General features: G+C 39.5%; 1 protein-coding gene across 1 annotated transcript in view; it reads left to right on the top strand.

The window, feature by feature from the left end:
- LOC124645265 (membrane-bound transcription factor site-1 protease) overlaps nucleotides 1-16,166 on the top strand; it is a 30,265-nt gene extending 14,099 nt beyond the window's left edge. Inside the window, exons 9-20 of the mRNA XM_047185062.1 lie at nucleotides 810-991; nucleotides 1,573-1,737; nucleotides 2,839-2,988; nucleotides 3,473-3,555; nucleotides 5,452-5,657; nucleotides 6,522-6,720; nucleotides 7,033-7,096; nucleotides 7,808-7,948; nucleotides 8,734-8,871; nucleotides 10,643-10,823; nucleotides 11,131-11,319; nucleotides 14,492-16,166. Of these exons, the coding sequence (XP_047041018.1) occupies nucleotides 810-991; nucleotides 1,573-1,737; nucleotides 2,839-2,988; nucleotides 3,473-3,555; nucleotides 5,452-5,657; nucleotides 6,522-6,720; nucleotides 7,033-7,096; nucleotides 7,808-7,948; nucleotides 8,734-8,871; nucleotides 10,643-10,823; nucleotides 11,131-11,319; nucleotides 14,492-14,709 (1,916 nt within the window). The 3' untranslated portion in view covers nucleotides 14,710-16,166. The remainder of the gene's footprint in view (nucleotides 1-809; nucleotides 992-1,572; nucleotides 1,738-2,838; nucleotides 2,989-3,472; nucleotides 3,556-5,451; nucleotides 5,658-6,521; nucleotides 6,721-7,032; nucleotides 7,097-7,807; nucleotides 7,949-8,733; nucleotides 8,872-10,642; nucleotides 10,824-11,130; nucleotides 11,320-14,491) is intronic.
- The last annotated feature ends 5,649 nt before the right edge of the window (nucleotides 16,167-21,815 follow it).

Raw genomic sequence — 21,815 nt, 5'->3', positions numbered from 1 at the left:
GTTGATGACAATCTCGGTTCAAAGTGTGTTCCGATTCAACAAACCCAATTATTTTATCATTTTTCATGCACGGTATTTTTCTTGGGTGACAAATTGTATCATATTCTAGTTCACCGACAACAAAATCGACAGTTTTCGTAAAACAACTGTTTACTTTGAATTTATGCGCTAACCGTCGTACCACAAAGTCTTTTAAACGTCTGTTGAACACTTGTTGATGTCAGATTATGATGTTCAAACAAGGTCCGTTTTGCAGCCACATTTTTTAGTCAAGTGTTCAACAGATGTTTTAGTTTTACGTTGCTTCATATCCAATATGTAGTACTATATGGTTCACTTTTATAATATTTACGTGTAGTATTTTCTAGGGGCCTTATCACCAATTATCATGGCTGTGTTTGGCTTGTTAGAAAAGTATTGCAATGATCTTATGTCCATTTATAAAAGCGTGTTACGGATGGTACGTTAAACTGTAGGTTCGGCTGTCATTGAACATCCTTGGCAGTCGTTACGGGTAGTCAGAAGCCAGTAAGTCTGACACCTGTTTAACCAAAAGGTTCTGGGTTGCCCCGGTAGCTGGGGTGAGGAGGTCAGATAGGCAATCGCTCCTTGTAAAACACTGGTATTCAGCTGCATCCGGTTAGACTGGAAGCCGACCCCAACATAGTTGGGAAAAGCCTCGGAAGATGATGTATTTTCTATGGGCCTCATTATCTGTGTTTGGGCTTGTTAGGGAAGTTTCGTAATGATTTTTATGTCCATTTATAACAGCTTGTTTTTTTTAATGATTAATTTATTGTAAAATCCAGGTACATCAGTAGCCTCCCCGGTAGTGGCAGGTGCGATTGCATTGCTAGCAAGCGGGGTGCCTCGAAATAACTTGACGCCGGCGTCTGTCAAGCAAGCGTTGTGTATGACGGCGCTCCGGCTGCACGGGCCCAACATGTTCGAGCAGGGCCACGGGAAACTCGACCTTATTAGTGCTTATCAGGTAAACTATAGTCAAATTACAGGTTTTTTTCAAAGTCAAAGTCATTATTTTATTTCAAATAGACATATAAAAGCTCTTTCGTAACTTCAAACTAGTTGCACGGTTCCAAAGAAGAACTGGCATGAAACTCCATGGACACTCTTTTTAAAATAATTTTAGATATCCGTAGGTACCTATCTACAGGAGTTAAAACGAGCTACTGACTTCACTACCCGTTTGAAAAGGCTGTCTCTCATGAATCATCTACGTTCTGTTCTAGTAATTCATTCTATTTCTTTCTTAAATACCTACTTGCAGAATGCTCGAAAGATTTGCTCTGGTTATTCCCCTATACTAGGCTCAGTGGTCCAAATAATAACCAAACAAAGTTTACATAACATCTACATATATCTATATGTATAGTGCACCTGTGTCTGCGCAAATGCTAGTGCACTATAATATGTTCTGCTCAGCTGGCTGATCTCCTTACATGAGAACAGCCGCCTTGACCAAAAGTGGCTTTGGATGTATTATTATTACAATTATTTATTACAACTCAAGTAGGCTTCAAAACTTCCATTTACTTATTATTTAACTTCCAGTTTCTCCGCAAGTACGAGCCTCAAGCATCGTTGAGCCCGAGCTACATCGACCTGACTGAGTGTCAGTACATGTGGCCTTATTGCACGCAGCCGCTGTACTATAGCGCTCAGCCGACTATAGCTAACGTCACTGTCATAAACGGACTTGGCGTTTCAGGGAGAGTGGTAAGTGATTAACTAATATTCATTAGAGTATTTAAAAGTATTAATAAGGGTCGTGGGAGGAAGACCTTTTCCATCTAAAAGATCATGATGAGAAGAAAAGATGGATGGATTGCCTGAAAGATGATATGAATAGGAAGGGAGTGTCAATATGACGAGTGACAGTGAAAAATGGAAGTGGAAGACATATTGAGCCGAGGAAGAAGAACTAAAGTTCGAGGGAATTACTTCCCACCTGGATGAACAGTAGTCTACGAGTGATGGTGTAAAAGCGATATTACGGCTAAGTTTCAACAAAAATTGTTCAGAAGTTTGCGCGAGCAACAAACACGTCACACAAACTTTAGCCTCCATGATTACCTCTATATTAGTGTCATTCAAGTAAAACGCGGTAGTATTATTGCGTTGATTGTATTTCATTAACATGTAATCTTTTCTTTAAAAAAATATGTTTTTTATACACCTTCAACGAGGTAATTTTAATCTTCACGCGTTTTACTCAATTAGGTACGCCTATCGCATTATAATTATAATTTCTTATATGGTTTCTTTAACTACTATTTAAACAGTTTCATAAAATGTTCTATTAGTTCTTTAGGAGGAAACAATAAAACTCATTTCACAGTGCACAATTTATGTTTATTACTAATGTTAATTTTGTGTATTCGTTCCAATAATGGCTGTTTTTTTTGCAATAGATAGGATAATACACCTTATCTATAAAAAAGCAAATATTTCTCCATTGAAAAATGTGACTATCTGAATGTTTTTTATTTATTTGTTCTCCTAAATAGTTTGACATATCATTTAATATCAAATTTGTATCCGTCAAACTGTTATTTTTTCCACTTATACAACTATAACATTAAGCAAACTGTAAAACATTGTTGAAAGGTTCGTCTAACCTACAGACAGACATGTGTTGCTGGGGAGTTTGATGCGCCACGTCTTCTTCCCAGCAAAAACACATATTAACTGATTTTCGATAATTGATTGATTTGACTATTGATTACTGTTACCAACCGTGTAAATGAAAATGGTGTTCACCGTAACAATCGTCACACAATTAAAACTTGCATCTGATACAATGTTATGTGTTTACAGAAAGAGGTGACGTGGCACCCCCACCTTCCCCACGGGGTCTTGATGTCGGTGTCTGCTGAATACAGTCAGATCCTCTGGCCCTGGTCGGGGTGGCTGGCCCTCAGCTTCTCAGTACTCGAGGAAGGCGCCGACTTCGATGGCATCATTGAGGTAAAGAATCGTGATTTTTTAAAAGAGATTAAACTTGTGTGTGAACAAAAATTTTCCTTCTGGAATACTTAGGCTTAACACCGACAATACTAACGTCCGGTTGTTTTGAAATCAAGTGTTTACTTTGAAAATTGGATTGCAAAGCCATTGTTAATAGTTATTTTAAGAAAAGTGACACAAATTTTGTCCGTGAGTCGTGAGAAAATTTCTAAAATGTCCACGAAATTACAACATTTGTGCGCGAAAAAATGTGAGTACATTACATCTAGTGCCAATAATTAATAACCAAATAAAGTGCCATCTTAAAATGTAATATTTTGTAAAATTTACGATGAGGTTCAACAAACTCCGACATAATTGTTATTTTTGATTACAACAGCAAGTTAGAAATAAGTACACAAATATAATTACTGGCCATTAAAACTAATTGAGTGTGACGTGTCATGGTGAATTGTCGTTTGTTTAATATTTGACAATTTGACAGGGCCACGTGAATGTGACGGTTGAGAGCTACGACGACTCGGGAGAGAAAACTATGAAGAATGCCACACTCACGCTGCCTATACGGTAAATATACATGGAGAACAAAATGAGCGGAGATGTCATAACGGAAAATCTCCTAAGAAAGTAGACGTTCGGGGGACAAGAAACGTTACTCTTTCCGCTTTCTTTGGAACCCGCCCTTAAATTGAAAAAAGCTAACTCCGCGACTTACTCCGAACGCCCGGTTAGTTCACTCGTAACTGATCGTTTTAATCACACCGACTGTACGTACGTACTTGACCTAGAAAGCGCTTGACCTACCCGACTTATGGCATCTCCGCTCACCTCTCCTACCTCCGTGGTAAATACACAACAATTTGAAAATAACGCGTAAATAATAGGCCTTTGCGAATTACTTATCATAAAGTTGTGATATAGCGAATTTACTAGTTGTACTTTTTTCCACAATACTGTATTTGAAGCCGGAGCGAAATAATATGATATGCGAACACTGTTGATGCTCAGAAATGTTTTAAATCAAGTTATTATTATTAATATGACAACTTATTACATTTACCTCAAGTAATGATTCTTTGAAATTGAGCGTCTAACGGGTGCGATTTGTATGAAAACAAGTCAACGTTCGTATGCCGGACAATAAACGCACCGTTACCGCATCGCGACTGACACGAAATGTACAACTTGAAAGAACCCTACAGATTATCGTAAAGGAACGTTTTGAAAGCTAGTCGCCGACTACAAATGTCACGCACGTGCAGGGAATACATGAAATCGACCGATATCAGAGGGTGACTGCACATGCTGCTGCCGCTTCTATCCAAAACGACTTCACGTAAATACAATGTAAACTCCATGTAACGTCCCTCGATTCAACGACAAACTCCCTAAAGCGTCGAAATCAATTGACTTTAGTTGGTTTAGATAGTTTTCCATACACTGATACACTCTCTCCATTTAACGCTATAAAATGCACAGTCCCTTCATTGTCGTTATATAGAGTTTACACTGTACCTACAAAAGAGTTTACACTGTAGATACAAATCAGCAGAGCAGCTGCGGCATGCGCGTTCGGCAGTAGCAGTCGGCAGCTCGCTTCCAAAACGTACCTTAATATCGGCCCAAAAGCTTTTTACAAAGCTGCGCGAAAAAGTTCCTTAGAGGCACCCAAAAAACTTTTTATAAGTATTTCTGTATCATGCTAGCCCGCACTGCGAGATTCAATCCGCCATTTTTGTATTGCCCTTGTTTTATAAATTCAAAAAATAAACAGCAGAAGTAACCTTCAAAAATGTATTAAAATAATCTATCAACAATTTTTTAATGTAATGTAAATCTTATCCTACTTCCTACTTATATTATAAATGTGAAAGTTTGTGAGAATGTATGGATGTATGTTTGTTATTCAATCACGCAAATACGGCTGGACCGATTTGATTGAAATTTTGTATGTAGAAAGGTGATACCCTGGATTAACACATAGGCTACTTTTTATCAACACACCACGCGGGCGAAGCCGCTGGCGGAAGCTAGTATGTATATAAAATTCTCTTGTCACAATGTTAGTAACTTTACTCCGAACGGCATTACTGATTTTTACCACACATTTTATACGCATATCCAGTAGGTCTGAGAATTGGCTACTGGCTATTTTTCATACCCTTAAGTGGCACTAGAAATCCCTACTTACTATAAATGCGAAAATAGCTCTGTCTGTCTGTCTGTCTGTCTGTTAAGCTTTCACGTCTAAACCACTAAACTGATTTTAATAAAATTTGGTATAGAGATAGAGTTGACATTGAGAAAAAACATAGGATAGTTTTTATCCCGGACTTTTGAAGAGTTCTCTAGGAAACGCGATGTAACGGAACTTGACGCGGGCGGAAGCTACTTACCTATAAATAATTTATACAGCAAAGTTTGCCGGGTCAGCTAGTGTATTGAATATTTCCATTTGTTCAGAGCCCGAGTGATACCTGTACCAGTTCGTTCTCGGCGTCTCCTCTGGGACCAGTTCCACAGTCTCCGCTACCCTGGTGGCTACTTCCCCAGAGACGACCTTCGAGCCAAGCATGATCCTTTGGACTGGCACGCCGACCATGTCCACACTAATTTCCGTGATATGTACCGTCGCCTGAGAGAGCATGGATTCTATCTTGAGGTTATGGGTAAGTTAATCAATGTATAGCATTACTTTATTTAACTCTAAAAGTAATTGTGGCCTAGTGGGTGAAGAACCAACCTCTCAAGTATGAGTGCGTGGGTTCGATTCCAGGTCAGGAAAGTACCAATGCAACTTTTCTAAGTTTGTATGTACTTTCTAAGTATATCTTGGACACAGCCATTGCTGTTTCGGAGGGCATATTAGAGTGTAGGTCCCGGCTGTTTTTATACAAGGTGTGACTAGTTACGTGACTTCCTCAACCCAGTTACGCGGGCAACTGAATACCCTTTGGTAAGTTGATTGTCTGACTTTCCGGCTTGTGACTACACTACACGACTGCCAAAAATGTTCAAGTGACAGCCTGGACTCACCAATTTAACGTGCCATTCAAAACACATGTTTTACATAACTTCAATTATAATTTAGGAACATTTTTTCCTATTTAACGTGCCTTCTAAAACTCACGATATATATAGCTAGCTTCAGCCAGTGGTTTTACCCGCATCCCGAGGGAACCTCTGCACGAACCCGGATAAAAAGTAGCCTATAGCCTTCCTCGATAAATGGGCTATCTAACACTGAAATAATTTTTCAAATCGAACCAGCAGGTCCTGAGATTAGCGCTTTCAAACAAATGCTTCAGCTTCATAATATTAGTATAGATTTCTGTACTATTATGCTGAGCGAGGGCCGTTCCACGCGGGTGTGACACATATTTCCCGTAATGTACCTTCTTCACGTGTCGTGTGTCTTATTGTAATTCGTATTTTTTTGTCTATTTTTTTTTCTGTTTTTGTCCTTGTCTCACTCGCGTGAATAAAATGTTTTTCTTTCTTCTTTACTAAATTAGGCACTAATTCTATTGCAGGTTGTCCCCTAACCTGCATAGATACATCGTTATACGGGGCGCTACTGCTAGTGGACCCTGAAGACGAGTATTTTCCTGAAGAGATGGCGGCTCTGAAGCGAGCGGTCGACGCCGGCATGTCTCTGGTTGTCTTCGCCGATTGGTACAACGCGTCTTTATTGCGACACGTCAAGTTCTACGACGAAAATACTCGACAGTGGTAAGTTTTTGTTTTTAACGGACTTCAAAAAAGGAGGTTCTCAGTTGCATGTGTCAAAATCAAAAATCGTTTATGTCAAACAGCGCTTTTCGAACGTCAGAAATATAAATAAGTTTGATTCTAGTTGCCCATTCCAAAACTAGCTTCCTATGGAGAAGAACGGGCATGAAACTCCATGGTCACTTTAAAAAAAAATAGTATGGTATTACAGTTTATGTATAGAGACATACAATAACAACATGCGAAGATCGTGTAGAATCGCTAAGAAAAGCATATGAGAATAAAAATAAGTAATATTAATTTTGATTTCAGGTGGATACCAGAGACGGGTGGCGCCAACGTACCTGCTCTGAACGACTTACTAAGCATGTACCAGGTAATAATGAATAAGCTTTACCTCAAAATAATGTTCATATAGACTGAAGTCTTACATATGATATCCACGACGAGGACATAAAAAATATAATTTTACTAAAAGTAAAAAGCTATCTTCGAGAACCTAACTAAAATATAGTACAAAAATCATAATATAATCTTCAAAATTCTGTGTTCCATACCGCAAAACCTTTTAATATGCCTATGTTAAATGCCTCGTTGATCTCGGGTTCGATCCCCGAGACGGTCACTCCTTAGTGACAGATTCTCATAGAAATTCTGCACTAAAGAACGGCTTAAGTAACCATTAAATGTCTCTGAGTGTGCCCATTAGACACTTTCACTAAGCAGCCCCTCTGGTAGTTGACGGTGTATCACCCCTGTGTCTGGGAGGGCACGTAAAGCGAGCGACCTCGAACGCTACTCAGTCGCAATTGCTGTTACAATTCCACGTTAGGCCTTCAGGTGGGTTTGAGAAAACTCTGACACTGGCTTGCTAGATGATTAAACCTGCAGCTCACTCGATAGGAAGAAGATCTACATTATGGGCCGATTGCTCAATCATCAGTTAACTTGTTTAATGAGGAATAACTATGGCGGCTTGACATATTTTCTATACGAAAGCTGTCAAAATTTTAAACACATACTTCAGACAAAAGTTATCTGACGATTGAAAAACCAGCCCTAAAAACCATAAATAATATTGGACCAGGTAGCACTAGGTGACCGCGTGTTCGACGGCGCGTTCCGACTGGGCGGTCACCCAATGTACTACGCGAGTGGTACCCATATACACAGCTTCCCCGAACACGGGATTTTGATCACTGCCCCCCTCAGCGATCAAGGACATCAGGTAAGAAATATTTTGTTTAAAAGCCTCAGAAAGACCAATGCAGGTGTTGTATAATCTGTGCTAGTTCAGGGACTCTAAAGGTCATGGCACACATGAACTCCTAACGCTCTTAACTTCTCATTAGAATTTGAGTGTAAAGCAAAGTCTCTTTCTCTGTCCCTATATCCCTATGTATGCTTAAATCATTAAAACTACGTCACGGAATTTGAAGCGGTTTTTTTAAATAGATACAGTGCTGAAGGAATCAGGACGGTTTATATGTATAATAACATGCAATTAATAGTGGGAAAATACTGTTATCCCGTGCGAAGTCCGGGCTGGTTGCTAGTATCTCATATAGAACATTTTATAGCGATAATATAAAAAGCCAATGGCGGGTGACAGCAAGCTCTCGCCTACTTAACAAGAGCCGTGCTGAAGCTGTGTCGTGCCGTGCCATGATCTTAAGTCTGTCAAAAAATAGAAATTGCCTCGAGATTGCGTTAGTTTTATAATGTAATAAAAATATTTTTATAACGTAATGGCAGGTGAATATTTCCTTCATTCTTGATACCTTCATAAGGATGCATCTACACGGTGCAAGTAGCTTGCGCAGGTTGATTCACATGCGCGGGTTACATGCTTTTTAAAAACATGCGGATCTAGCGACTCGCGCATGTAGCAAAGCAAAAACCCAGCCGCGTGCTCTCGTCACTTGCGCATGTTAACTTGCTCCAGCATACACCGTGTAGATGCACCCTTAATGTCTTCTTTGTATTTTATTGGTCATTATTGTTTTTCTCTAGATAATGTCAGGCGAGAAGCCGGGAGGAGGGGGCGGCGCGGCGGGTGGCGGGGAGACAGTCGACGTGCCGATATTAGGCCTCCTACAAACTGATGGCGAAACTAGAGACTACACCAATGACACCAGCGATAAGCCCAGGGTCTGTATATGTAAATTAATTCATATAGGAATTAATTTTATTTAGTGCGTAAACTTTGTCAACTTATAGCTAACGTATGTTTTTATTTGTTGTGGTTTAGTACAAAAAAGCATAGTTATTGAAAGCGAAAGATGTTTATTTTGTAACCGATTGTACGGTCACAGTCGTCATAGTAGGCACCACGGCAACACCAAACTGGTTTACTGACGCAAGCGCTGCTCCAAGCGCGTAAGAATAGTTAGTATCCATATTTGGCTGATTTTAGGGCGGATAAAAAAATTGACTGATGATGATGCAAATATGTTTTGTTGTTAATGATTCTGGACCACTATTTTTTTGCACTGCTTAATTTTTTATTCCTGTATAAGTGATAATAATCATCACCTTCCGAGCCTTTTCCCCAACTAAGTTGGGGTCGGCTTCTAGTCTAGCTGTCTAGCAGTGTTTTACAAGGATCCTAGTTTTGAGATAAACACATCATAAAAAAAATGATATAATTTTCACATTATTTGTTGTAATAGGAAGGTTCTTTTATTTATTTTTTCAAGAGATAAATTATGAATTTATTTTTAACTGGCGTCCCCGCCGGCATCGAATTCGGTTATATCGCGTTTCCAAGAGAACTCTTCAAAGTCCAGGATAAAAACTCAACTCTAACTGTACCAAATTTTATTAAAATCAATTCAGTGGTTTTGACGTGAAAACGTAACAGACGGACAGACAAAGTCACTTTCGCATTTATAATATTATAGTTCGGCCATTCAGAGAATGCGTTCCTGACACGTCGCGATTGAACTGACGACGTAACTTTGCAATGGCGTTGCAGTTACGATAAAAATATTTTTGCTGGTTGTTTACCGTTTTAACAATTGAGGAGCATTAAAACAACATTATTATATCAATAATCAATGAATGTTATAATTTTGTGCCAAACTGAGTGTCAAATAACTTGGTAAACAATATTTTTCTAAATCTATACTGCGCTATTACAAGGTTATGTCAGCGGTTTATATTTTGTAGTGCTGTGCTAAAAATAACAGGCAAGTATCGTAATCTGTTCTTATACAGTTATAATATAAAATAATACGTTTTGATTTTCTTTTTAAGAATTGGAAAATAATGGACTATAAGACTTAATTATAACTTTTATGAAATATAAAAATAAAACTATGACCAAACCGCATTTTTATACTTAGATTAAAAATGGTAACCCCAAATGGCGTTATGGGCCGCCATTTTGTGACGCTAAAACAGTCGTCCGTTGTCGTTTCGTGCGCATAGACCACGTTTTTCAAGTGTTTTCGATCTGTTTTTATTTGATTACCCGGCTTTTGTTAGACCGAGATATCAGGATTGATTCTGTTATTGATAATAATATAATTATACATGTAGGCGAAGATGATGATGAAGACACCACCTCCTCAAGCAAATCGGAGTCTGATTAATATTCTGTTCGCACATTCAATTCAATGTACTTGTAACAAAGAATAAATAAAACAATTTTATTATATGAATATTACCTTTTTTTGGTTTCCACTTAAATAACTAAAATATAAAACAAATGATTCCGCCAATTTAAAACGAAAATAATCTTAAAATAATGCGGCGGTTCATTTTGAAGGAACGGTAACGAACTCAGTGTTATGTTGTGCCCATCACTAGTCGTGACTAACTGATAGGTGTCAGGAACGCATTCTCTGAACGGCCGAAGTATAGTAGGGATTTTTAATCACCCTGTCAGCTAGATATAAAATGTTCTTGTCTTATACAGTCTGGGCGTTTAGTTGTCTACGGGGATTCCTCCTGCCTCGAAGGGGGGGCAGCCCGTAGCTGCCACTGGTTGCTGCTAGCGTCCCTGCAGTATGCCCTGGTCGGACACCTGCCGTCCTCCCTCAAGGACGCTGCCACGCCTCGCCAACATCGACTTAGAGATGTACACATTATACCTTCAGGTATGTTATACCGAATTGTAGAAATAATAAACGTATCCACTCAGTGGTTTACATATTATAACACCCAGACCATGGCCAACAAGCATGCTCATCATAAAAATGTCGACCGAACTGGGAATCGAACCCGGGACCTCAGGAACCACAGGTTCGGCAGTCATGGTGACCATTCCGCCATAGAGGATTCGTCATCACAAATAAAAAATACTTATTATTATTTTCGTGTCTAATTTTAAGTTTGTGGTATGCGTCTTTGGTTGCGCAATAAAATTTATTTTCTTTCTTTCTTTATAAATGACTCCATCACCAGAGTTACCCCAACGCGCGGAAGGTGGTCGTCTACACGTGTACTCGCGGGTCCTGTCGCCCGATGGCAGTGGGCCCCGGCCGGTGCCCGAGTGCGTCACGCTGGTACCCCTGGAGCCCCACCCTATTCACGCACCCCCGTCGGCCAGGACATTAGCTCCAAGGCATCAACCCACCGACCCTAAGAGCATAGGTAAGTCAGTTCAATTCGGACTGCGGGATTGTTCGAAAGAGTTACCGCGGCACTGGTACATAAAAGGCCTACGACGGAACACGACGGTTTTTAGTCAGTAAGAGTCTGACACTTCCTCACTGCTGCAAACCCACAGTGGGAGGGGTCAATTGATGATTTATGACGTCGTCAAAAAAAAAGTTAGTTCTATTCAATACTAGCGACCCGCCCCGGCTTCCCACGGGATACCAGTAGTTCCCCATAAATTAATGGATGTTATTAAACATATAAACCTTCCTCTTCAATCACTCTATCTATTTAAAAAAAACCTTTTGAGGATTTGAGCGTACAAAGGGACATAAGACAAAAAAAAACGGCCAAGTGCGAGTCGGACTCGCGCACGTAGGGTTCCGTACCATCCAAAGTAATATTCTATATATATTTATGGATATCGAGCAAAAATGAGCAAAAAATCACGTTTGTTGTATGGGAGCCCCCAACTATTTATTTTTTTCTAGTTTTCAGTATTTGTTATTATAGCGGCAACAGAAATACATCATCTGTAAAAATTTCAACTCTCTAGCTATCACGATTCATGAGATACAGCCTGGTGACAGACGGACGGACGGACGGACGGACGGACGGACAGAGGAGCGAAAACAATAGGGTCCCGTTTTACCCTTTGGGTACGGAACCCTAAAAACATTATTTTATACTATGTAGTGATATGGCCAGTTTCACCGCTAGGTACTGGTCCGATTTAGAATATTCTTTCAGTGTTGTATAGCCTGAATGGCTATAGGTTTTTTTATCCCGGTACGGGCAGTAGTTCCCACGGAATGCTGGGGAAACGGCTGACAGAAACTAGTACATATATAATATTTGAATTATGAGAATCCTATATGTACTCACTTATCATCGGTCTGTATTCATCGTGCTATTCCTTTTTTTGTGACGTGATCTGAGCTCCATATGACTAGGGCACACCACCATAGTGGCGGTAAGTCCCCTCTTTGAGGAGTGGCTCGGGAGGAGTCACGGCGCCCTCACGTATCGCATGACGCAGGTCCTCACCGGACACGGTTGTTTCGGGAGGTACCGAATCGGTCATGAGGAGGCGCCCAGGTGTCACCACTGTGCGGACAGCCCCGAGGACACGGTGGACCACACAGTCCAGGAGTGCCCTGCGTGAGAAGTGCACCGCCGGGTCCTCGTCGAGGCTTTGGGCGGCGGCGACCTCTCGCGTCCGGCCCTGGTTCAGGCCATGGTCCGGGGCGAGAGGGAATGGGATGCCGTCGCCTCCTTCTGCGAAGCGGTCATGCTCGAGAAGGAGGAGGCGGAACGCCAGAGACTTCGCACCTCTCATCCCGGCCGCCGCTCTGGACCCGGTAGACACCATGGGCGCCGGGTGTCGCGAGATGACTCTCGGCCACCGGCGGCGAGTTCGGGTGGCTCATTGTCTCTCTGTCTGCTTAGACGACAGACCCGTGTCGACGGCGCGCGTTGTTCCACGCGCTCCTCAAAGAGATGTCAGCAACCCCAGCGAGGCCCAGCAGGGCTAAGGCCTGCTGGGGCTGCGGGTTGTTCGCAAGAGATACCGCGGCCCTGGTACATAAAAGGCCTATGACGGAACACGACGGTTTTTAGTCAGTAAGAGTCTGACACTCGCCGCTGCTAACCCACAGCGGGAGGAGTCATTTGATGATTTTTGACGTCGGAAAAAAAAAGCTCCATATGACTTCACATCATATACCTCAGATTATTCAGGGATAGATATTGTAATTTTCCACCAAATTATTTTTTATGGGGAACTAATTTTTTTGAGCTGCTATTTAAACATTTGAGCTGTTATTATGATCAGTTAAAAACATTTCTCTGCTTAGTGAAGCTGCTTAGTTATAATGTTTAACTTACCAAAACTGCTATTTATAACAAGGTACCACTTTAAACCAGTGCCTTTTGTAATCTGTTCAGTTGTTTCAAAGATTACATCATACTTACCTACAAAAGCTTCGTTCACTATATTTAGAGTAGGTTTTAAGTAATCGAGATAACTTAATGGAAAATTCAGTATTGTTATCAGTTTAAAAATATATAAAAACTTGCGTCATTCTATGTGGTAAGGGTGTAGTCACATCTATTTTTGACTCGTGTGTTAATTAATCACGTCATGAAATTAACTAAGAATAGTTGTTGCTTACGTGACTTCCTAAATTATACAAGCTGTTAATTTGCATCGTGGTCAAATTTCAGGAGGTTGACATGAAATACGTAAATAAATCAACTGAAAGTACCGTATTTTTCTCAACCCAATACCCCTTGGTTAGACTGGTGTCAGACTTACTGGCTTCTGACTAAGTACCTGTAACGACAGTCAATTATGTTCAATGGCAGCCGGGACCTACAGTTTAACGTGCCATCCGAAACACATTGGTATCTAAGATATACTTAGAAAGTACATACAAACTTATAAAAGTTGCATTGGTACTTGTCTAACCTGGAATCAAACCAATACATTCGTACTTGAGAGGTTGGTTCTTTTACCTACTAAGCCACCGCGACTTTTTTTTGGCTGATCAGCATGTGAACGGATAGATAGGGAGACGATGACTAAAAGCTATACAAAACCACGATGTAGTAATACAGATTAAGCATATGAATACTCTATATTAATAGAGAGTATAGTCATCTCAAAGGGAGATTAAGGGAGCCAGACAAAGGGTTCGGACCCTCGTGTAACGTAGGGAAGAGGGTACGATCTGCGAGGGTCGGTCTGACCTTCGTACATACCAAGGTCACGTGCTTTATGCAGCAAATGTAAATGACTCAATAAAATATTTTCACTTAGATTACACTTCAAATGTTAGGTACGTTTTTTAGTTTTATAACTGTTTTTTATAAGCATTTATTTAGTTTTACCTGTCCAAAATTTAGGACGAAGTTATAGGAACTAGTTCTCTAATATCTCTTAAAATCTAGTAACCTCTGTGTGAAAGAAGAAAATGCTGATCATGACGAATATATTACTGTGTTAGCCGCTGATATTTAGAACCAAATTCATATAATTTAATTAGAGGCCTACACTTCATCGTTGTGGGGTTTGAGTTAATATGCAGACCGTCTTTCTTCTTTCTTTCTTAATGCTTATTTTTGGCATGTGTAGTCTGAGTACTAACATGGATTGTGTTGACAGGTGCGCTAGAGATAGAGGGCACAGAGGCGGCGCCGCGCACATGGCGGGGCGCAGGCGCAGCGCCGGCGCGGGCCCCCGGGGAGCGCGAGGCGGGCCCCTCGCTCGGCAGCCGCGCGCTCTCGCTGCTGGCCATCGTGGCGCTCGTCTACTGCCTCAGCGCCGCCTGGAAGCGCTGCAGCCGCAAACTCCGCCGCCGGAGGCTCATGGCGCTCAACTAGCATCAGCTCAAGCCGCCCGCGCGGACTCAACAGACAAAAACTTAACGAGGGGCCAAAAAGTATGACTGAACAAGTTCAACTTGTCTCAACAACTGTTTTTAGTGTGTCAAAAGTGACATACTCATGATCACAATATGTAAGTGACAGCAGTGTAGTGTTTTACAATAGTCAGTGCATAGCCGTCGTGAACTATTTATTCTTATTGAACGTACAGCAGTTGCAAAGTTACATTAAGCTTATACGCATTGAAATTATGTAAAATATATTTTAGATCAATTATCTTGCGTCGTAAGTTTAATAGGATATACGTATGGAGTTATGAATTATAATTTTCTGACATAGTAAAAATAGATTCAAATAATCCCCAATTATTATCAGAGAAGCGTTTTATCATATTATATTATACTAAGAGATTAAAATAATTTAGTAAAAGTTACTTAATATTATATGTGTACAGTATACGATATTTACGATATTTTGTACGAATGAAGAGTTTACTTTAAACTTTCTCAAACATTTCAAAACCAAAATTAACCAAATCTAAACAGGTTTTCTCAACTGTTATCGAGAATAACGAACAGTGGTTCATGTTTGTATATAAGTTTACTAAAATTAAAATAAGAGCCTAGTATTGTAATAAACTAACAACATAGGTAAGTGTCCATTAATTAAGTTACCAAAATGTACCTCATAACACTGGAACTTATTTATAAAACTAAATGAAATTATTATTTATTTCCTAATTATCTTAGCAAGTGTGAAGTTACGTTTTGATCTGCACAATAGATCATTTAGAAATAGAAATGAACTAACTTCATGCACACCAAGCTACTTTAACTGAACTGTACATAGATATTACTAAGAATATAAAGGCAGTGAATGTTAAACAATGTGTATAGAATAATATAATACTATTATATACATGGTTTTCTCTTAACCAGGTAGAAGGTTAGCATTTGTTGGAAGTGCAGCAGTGAACAGCAATTGGCTGATATCATGATATCATATATACATATTTGTGTTATATATATATATATATATATTATATTTTTATTTGTTATTACTACCTGCGATGCAGTTATTTTCTTTTGTCTCAATACATCCAAAGGTTGACTGTAAGAGATCGCTTTTAGCGATAAGACCACCCATTGTGCCACCGACTTTAAAATCTTAAGGCTAGTTTTTTTGTTGTATTTTAATTGGTGTACATAATAAAGGGTATATCTATCTATCATCTGCCTAGCCTTCTCCAAACTATGTCGGGGCTGCCTTCCAGTCTAATCAGATGCAGCTGAGTACCAGTGTTTTACATGGAGCGACTGCCTATCTGACCTCCGCAACCCAGTTACCCGGGCTGATATCATGATATAATAGTATTATATTCACGAAGATATTTAATGTAGCTTTAACCTCGAGTATCTTATTCGTCCTCTAATACAGTAAAGATATATAAATAAGTATTGTTGCTTAATATTATTTTTGGCTATTTATTGTATCAAGTAGTAAAGAAGATTAATTTAACAACGGTTCTAGTAGATTTTGTACGTAATTATTTGTTTTAAGTCAGTCAAAATAGCCGAAAAATATATCCCATCGAGTCCACAGTTCCAGAAATAGATCAATTGTCAAAATGCACGAACATTGGCTCAAAGTTAGTGTGAATATTTTTTTAATTGAGATTGTAACTCACCGACACCCACCGGTCATTAAATGTTACTAATCACGGTTCCCACCTTGACGTCGGTAAAATTGTCGGATAACGAAGGAACTATAATACCTACAAAAAAAAATAAAAGACACTCCGAAGAGGGCAATCCTCAGTAAATTAACAAATATTGAATGCTTGCTAAAAAAACGTTTGTCAGAAAAATAGGTGCACTTTCATTTTTGCGAAGTTGACAGCTGCCATTTTCAAGGGAAAATATCACGGGAAAATTGCACTTTTATACGACAGGATCTGAGGATGACGCTGAAGCAGCTTAACGACGGCGACGCGACACTGAGCAGTTGTAATGTACTAGATATTACAGACGACGCCACACAGAGCCGTCCCGCGCGACGCGACGTGACGTGTAATATCTAGTACATTACAACTGCTCAGTGTCGCGTCCCGTTCCGTCCCGCCGCGCCGCGCCCGCTGTGTGCAGAGACCTTAAGAACAACAAAGCGCCGGGCGAGGACGGAATCACTTCAGAGCTTCTGAGAGCGGGTGGAGCACCGGTACTTAAAGTCCTCCCGAAGCTCTTTAATTCCGTCCTGTCCGAGGGCAAACCACCTGAAGCATGGAGCAGGGATGGGGTGGTGTTGTTCTTCAAAAATGGTGACAACAACCTATTGAAGAACTACAGACCCATCACACTTCTAAGCCATGTTTATAAGCTGCTTTCAAGGGTTATCACGAACAGTCTCGAACACAGGCTTGATGACTTCCAGCTTCCCGAACAAGCCGGTTTCCGAAGAGGTTATAGTACCATAGACCACATCCATACGCTGTGGCAAGTTATACAGAAGACTTGCCATTATTCTTAGCGTTTGTGGACTATGAGAAAGCCTTCGATTCGGTGGAAACATGGGCGGTACTTGAGTCACTCCAGCGATGCTGTATTGACTATCAGTACATCGAGGTGTTGAAGTGTGTGTATAATAAAATAATAACGCCACCATGTCGGTCCGAGTACAGGAGCATAGCACGAAGTCGATTCCATTGAGAAGAGGCGTAAGACGGGGACGTTATCTCCCCGAAACTGTTTACCGCTGCAATGGAACACGCCTTCAAGCTCCTGGAATGGCAAGGACTTGGCATCAACATCAACGGCGAATGCATCACTCACCTTCGGTTTGTCGATGACATCGTAGTCATGGCAAAGTCGACGGAGGAACTCAGTATGATGCTCGATGGCCTCGACCGAGTTTCACAACGGGTGGGCCTGAAAATGAACATGAACAAGCCAAAAATTATGTCAAATGCCCATGTTGAGCCCACCCCCCAGTCTGTTGAAAGCTCGGTACTCGAAATAGTCCAATTAGGCAGGTACAACTTCGAGAAAGAGGTTCGGCTGGGCAGCGTTCGGGAAACTACGCAATGTCTTTTTGTCCGACATATCTCAGTGCCTCAAGACGAAAGTCTTCAACCAATGTGTGTTACCAGTGATGACTTACGGCACCGAAACGTGGTCTCTCACTATCCGCTTCATCTCAAAGCTCGAAAGTCGCTCAACGAGCTAAGGAGAGGGCTATGCTCGGTGTTTCTCTACATGATCGAATCCGAAATGAGGAGATCCATGGACGAACTAAAGTCACCGATATAGCGCACCGGATTAGCAAGTTAAAGTGGCAATGGGCAGGCCATATTGCTTGCAGAGCAGATGGCAGATGGGGCCGAAAAGTGCTGGAGTGGAGACCACGGACTAGCAAGCTCAGCGTAGGACGTCCACCAACAAGGTGGACAGACGACCTCCAACCGGTATCTGTGGAGATCAAAGGGGGAGGCCTATGTTCAGCAGTGGATCCTATGGCTGAGATGATGATGATGATGACTGACAGGACGTCAAACCATAAATATTTTGTGCATATTTTTTTAAATCTTTGCCAATACAAATAGTTTTCTTATTATTTTGACTGCACTAACTGTTTACCTAAACATAGTGTTATATGACAATATAAATTATATTGTAAATTCTTTATTTCCTGTTGTGTTTCCGTATCGTATGTGTACAAAAAATCATTAATTAATAAATTCTGACTTTGTATAGATATTGTATAGATAAAGTTTTGCGCCTACAGCGGTATTGGTTAGGCTGCGTTCAAATCAAACTAACTCTCAGCGTAGCGTAATAACGTATTGTCGGTAAGATGTCAACGACAAAGAGAATATGTATGGGAATACAGTAAACTGCGTATCATTCGCTCACATTCGGCGGCTAACTGTCAGTTTGGTTTGAACGTAACTTTATACTTGTGTATATCTTGTATTCGATAATTATGTAATGGGTCATTTGGCTTAAGCCCCCAATTCGGTAAATTTAATTAATATCAATTCTCGGGGGCTACCAATAATTACTTACTATCATCACAGCTATTTATTAATCAGAGTTAAAATACTTTTAATATTAAATACATTCTATATAGTCAAATTATATGGCGTTATGACTATTCATTTAATTTATGAAATAAAGAACAATTTCAATTTTCAATTACTTGATAAGTGCAACATTTAGCGTTGTTTTGTAATTTTTAAACGTTTTAAAGACAAATAAATGGATCATGACTCCGTTGATTTGAGCTGTGCAATTTATTTTGCTCAAATTAGAATAATATTGTAGAATATCTCTCACTGAAGTAAGCAAAAATACTTAGACCCGGGAAAAGGTACGTAGTTTTTGTCACTATCCGGCTACGGGAAGCCCCTTCTATGGGATGCCAACGCATTCGCTAATTCTTAATTCATTTAATGGCAAAGGGTGTTTCTAATCACAACAACAAAGCACAACTTTCTTCATATCGATGTTAAAAAATGATGAAATTACAAGCCGACGTCCACAATTTCAAAAGTTATTAACCTATTTTGTTTCATGACTACAATTTTGGTTTTAGTCAGATTTTGTTCAAAAATATCTAAAGTTTTGTCATTTCGATGTAAAAACATGTATATTTAGATGGTATTACTGTAGAGGTTGAATTACATAATATCGAGATTATGTACCTCATGGTAGCTTACACAAGAAAGACTGGTCATCACGTACGCTTTCGCGAATAATTATAAGTAATTATTGTTAATTAAAAAATATTATTTGTTACGGCACTTGTTTTATTATAAAGAACTGTTTGTAAACCTAGTATTCGATAATTGCTAGGGAAAATTTAGCTCTCCTTCTGAAATCATCTGCCTAGCCTTTTCCCGACTATGTTGCGGTCGGCTTCTAGCCTTACCCGTGCAGCTGAGTACCAGTGTTTTACAAGGAGCGACTCCTTATTTGGCCTCCTCCACCCAGCTACCCGGGCAACCCAATTATCGTTTAAAATAATTATTATATGATAGGCCTTAGTAGCCTTATTTGTTGTAAACATTAACGCACATAGATAAGAATCCCATGGTCCGTCAAATCTGCCAGATATAAAAAAAATATCCAAGTCACGGTCCAGCGTAGGTACCTACATCCAGAAATAGCATCACTTATTGAAATCTACGTCATTCAGTTAAATTATTGTGAAATACAAATGCTTATAGGTACTTAAGATTTGTTGCCGGTAAACATGAAACATGATAACCAAAAATAGCAGTAGGTTTCTAGACAATAGTTAAAAATAACTATTATCTTATAATGATGATAATGTGATGACGTGATCACGGGTTCTTGGGATCAAATATTGAACTTATTTTTCATTTTCATTTCGTGTGATAAGGATTTTCTTGTTAAGTTTTTTGACACATTTGAAGGATTTTTATTTTGTATAATATTTTGTTTTTTTTGTTTCTAGTCCGAAAACTCAAAAACAGATATGTACCTACCTGCTTGTAGATACTTGAATATTATAAGAAATATAGTCTCTAGGTGAAAGGGACATGAAAATCTGCGAAGTCGAAGAGGAAGATGTCCTGGATAGAGCGAAGTGGAAGAAGAAGATACGGAAAGCGGACCCCGTCACAAGACGGGATAAACGGTAAAAAGAAGAAGAAGTGTCCCTTGGTGTTTCCCAAAATTTTACTCGCATCCAGAAGGTAGTAGTTTTCTCTGAAAAGTCCCAATAAAGTGTATGCAAGTGTAGTTTACCCAGGTATGATTAGTTCTTATCCAATCAAAATAGTAAACAATGGTTCATTTTCATTTATCGCTTAAGTACAAGCTGAAAATACCGGTAAATACTCATAATAACAGTTTAATTAAAAAGTATTTTTATAACTGAATAAATATTTTACACCATTGTCTTTAAATTATGGGATTAGGCGTTTTGTGGAAATCCGTGATGTAGAATGCTAGGATAAAATCATCATCCTCCGAACCTTTTCCCAACTACGTTGGGGTCGACTTCCAGTCTAACCGGATGCAGCTGAGTATCAACCTTTATGCTAGGAAAAAAATTGCAGCAATAATTCCGCGTGACAAATCGAGGCTCGGATGAAAGATTTGCACTGCTTTCAGCATATGCGTATGTAGCAACAATGTTTTTATAACAGCGCCTGAACAATGTTTAAAGCATTTTTTTGTATGAAGGTGTAGAGAGTATGCCATATTTTTTATAGTTATAGGACGTGGGGCAATTTTGTATGGATCGTGATCCGTCTTCTTTCAGCTCAGTCGGTTGAGGGCAAGTGCCTTAAAATTGAGTTGTAAAATTCCACCCGAACACACAACATACCTACATACATACTTCGACACCTCCTACGTATAATATTTGTACCTAACCAACAAAATGACGATTTTGCTTATTTTACATAAAACGACTTATTTTTATTTCCATTTATTTATTTTTAAACATATATTTTACATTTATATAATATTTATATAATATAATATTTAATTCCATTTATTTATTTTTAAAAATATCGACTTATTTTTATTTCCATTTATTTATTTTTAAAAATAAATAAATGGAAATAAAAATAAGTCGTTTTATGTAAACGTACACGTAGGAGGTGTCGACTTACATCGGAAGTTAAAAATAACAGCTTTTAATAATTAGTACTATATCCTGCGTCCTAGTCGCGCGGAATTAACCCTACATATTTTTTCCTAACTGTCATCTACACGGTGCAAGTCGCTTGCGCATGTTGAGGCACATGCGCAGGTAGGTTACATGCATTCTAAAAACATGCGGGGCCAGCGACTCGCGCATGTACCAAAGCCAAATACCCACCCGCCTGCTCTTGTCACTTGCGCATGTTACTTGCTCCAGCTACATGCACAGTGTAGACGCACCCTCACATTTTATACCATTTATTTTGAAATATGGGTGGAACCTCTGGGAACCAAACAATTAATTCATATTTTAATTTTCTTTTTATTTCATTTCCTCCAGCTAACTTACCTGAAAGATCAAAAATGAAGGATCACAACAGTTACCTACTTATATCTTTCTCCCGACGAATTTCAAGCAAGACTGGAACC

This window comes from Helicoverpa zea, chromosome 31 (genome assembly GCF_022581195.2).
Source record: "Helicoverpa zea isolate HzStark_Cry1AcR chromosome 31, ilHelZeax1.1, whole genome shotgun sequence".
NCBI lineage: Eukaryota > Metazoa > Arthropoda > Insecta > Lepidoptera > Noctuidae > Helicoverpa > Helicoverpa zea.
The sequence above is the reverse complement of the archived record's forward strand: the minus strand, read 5'-3'. Positions and strand labels throughout refer to the sequence as shown.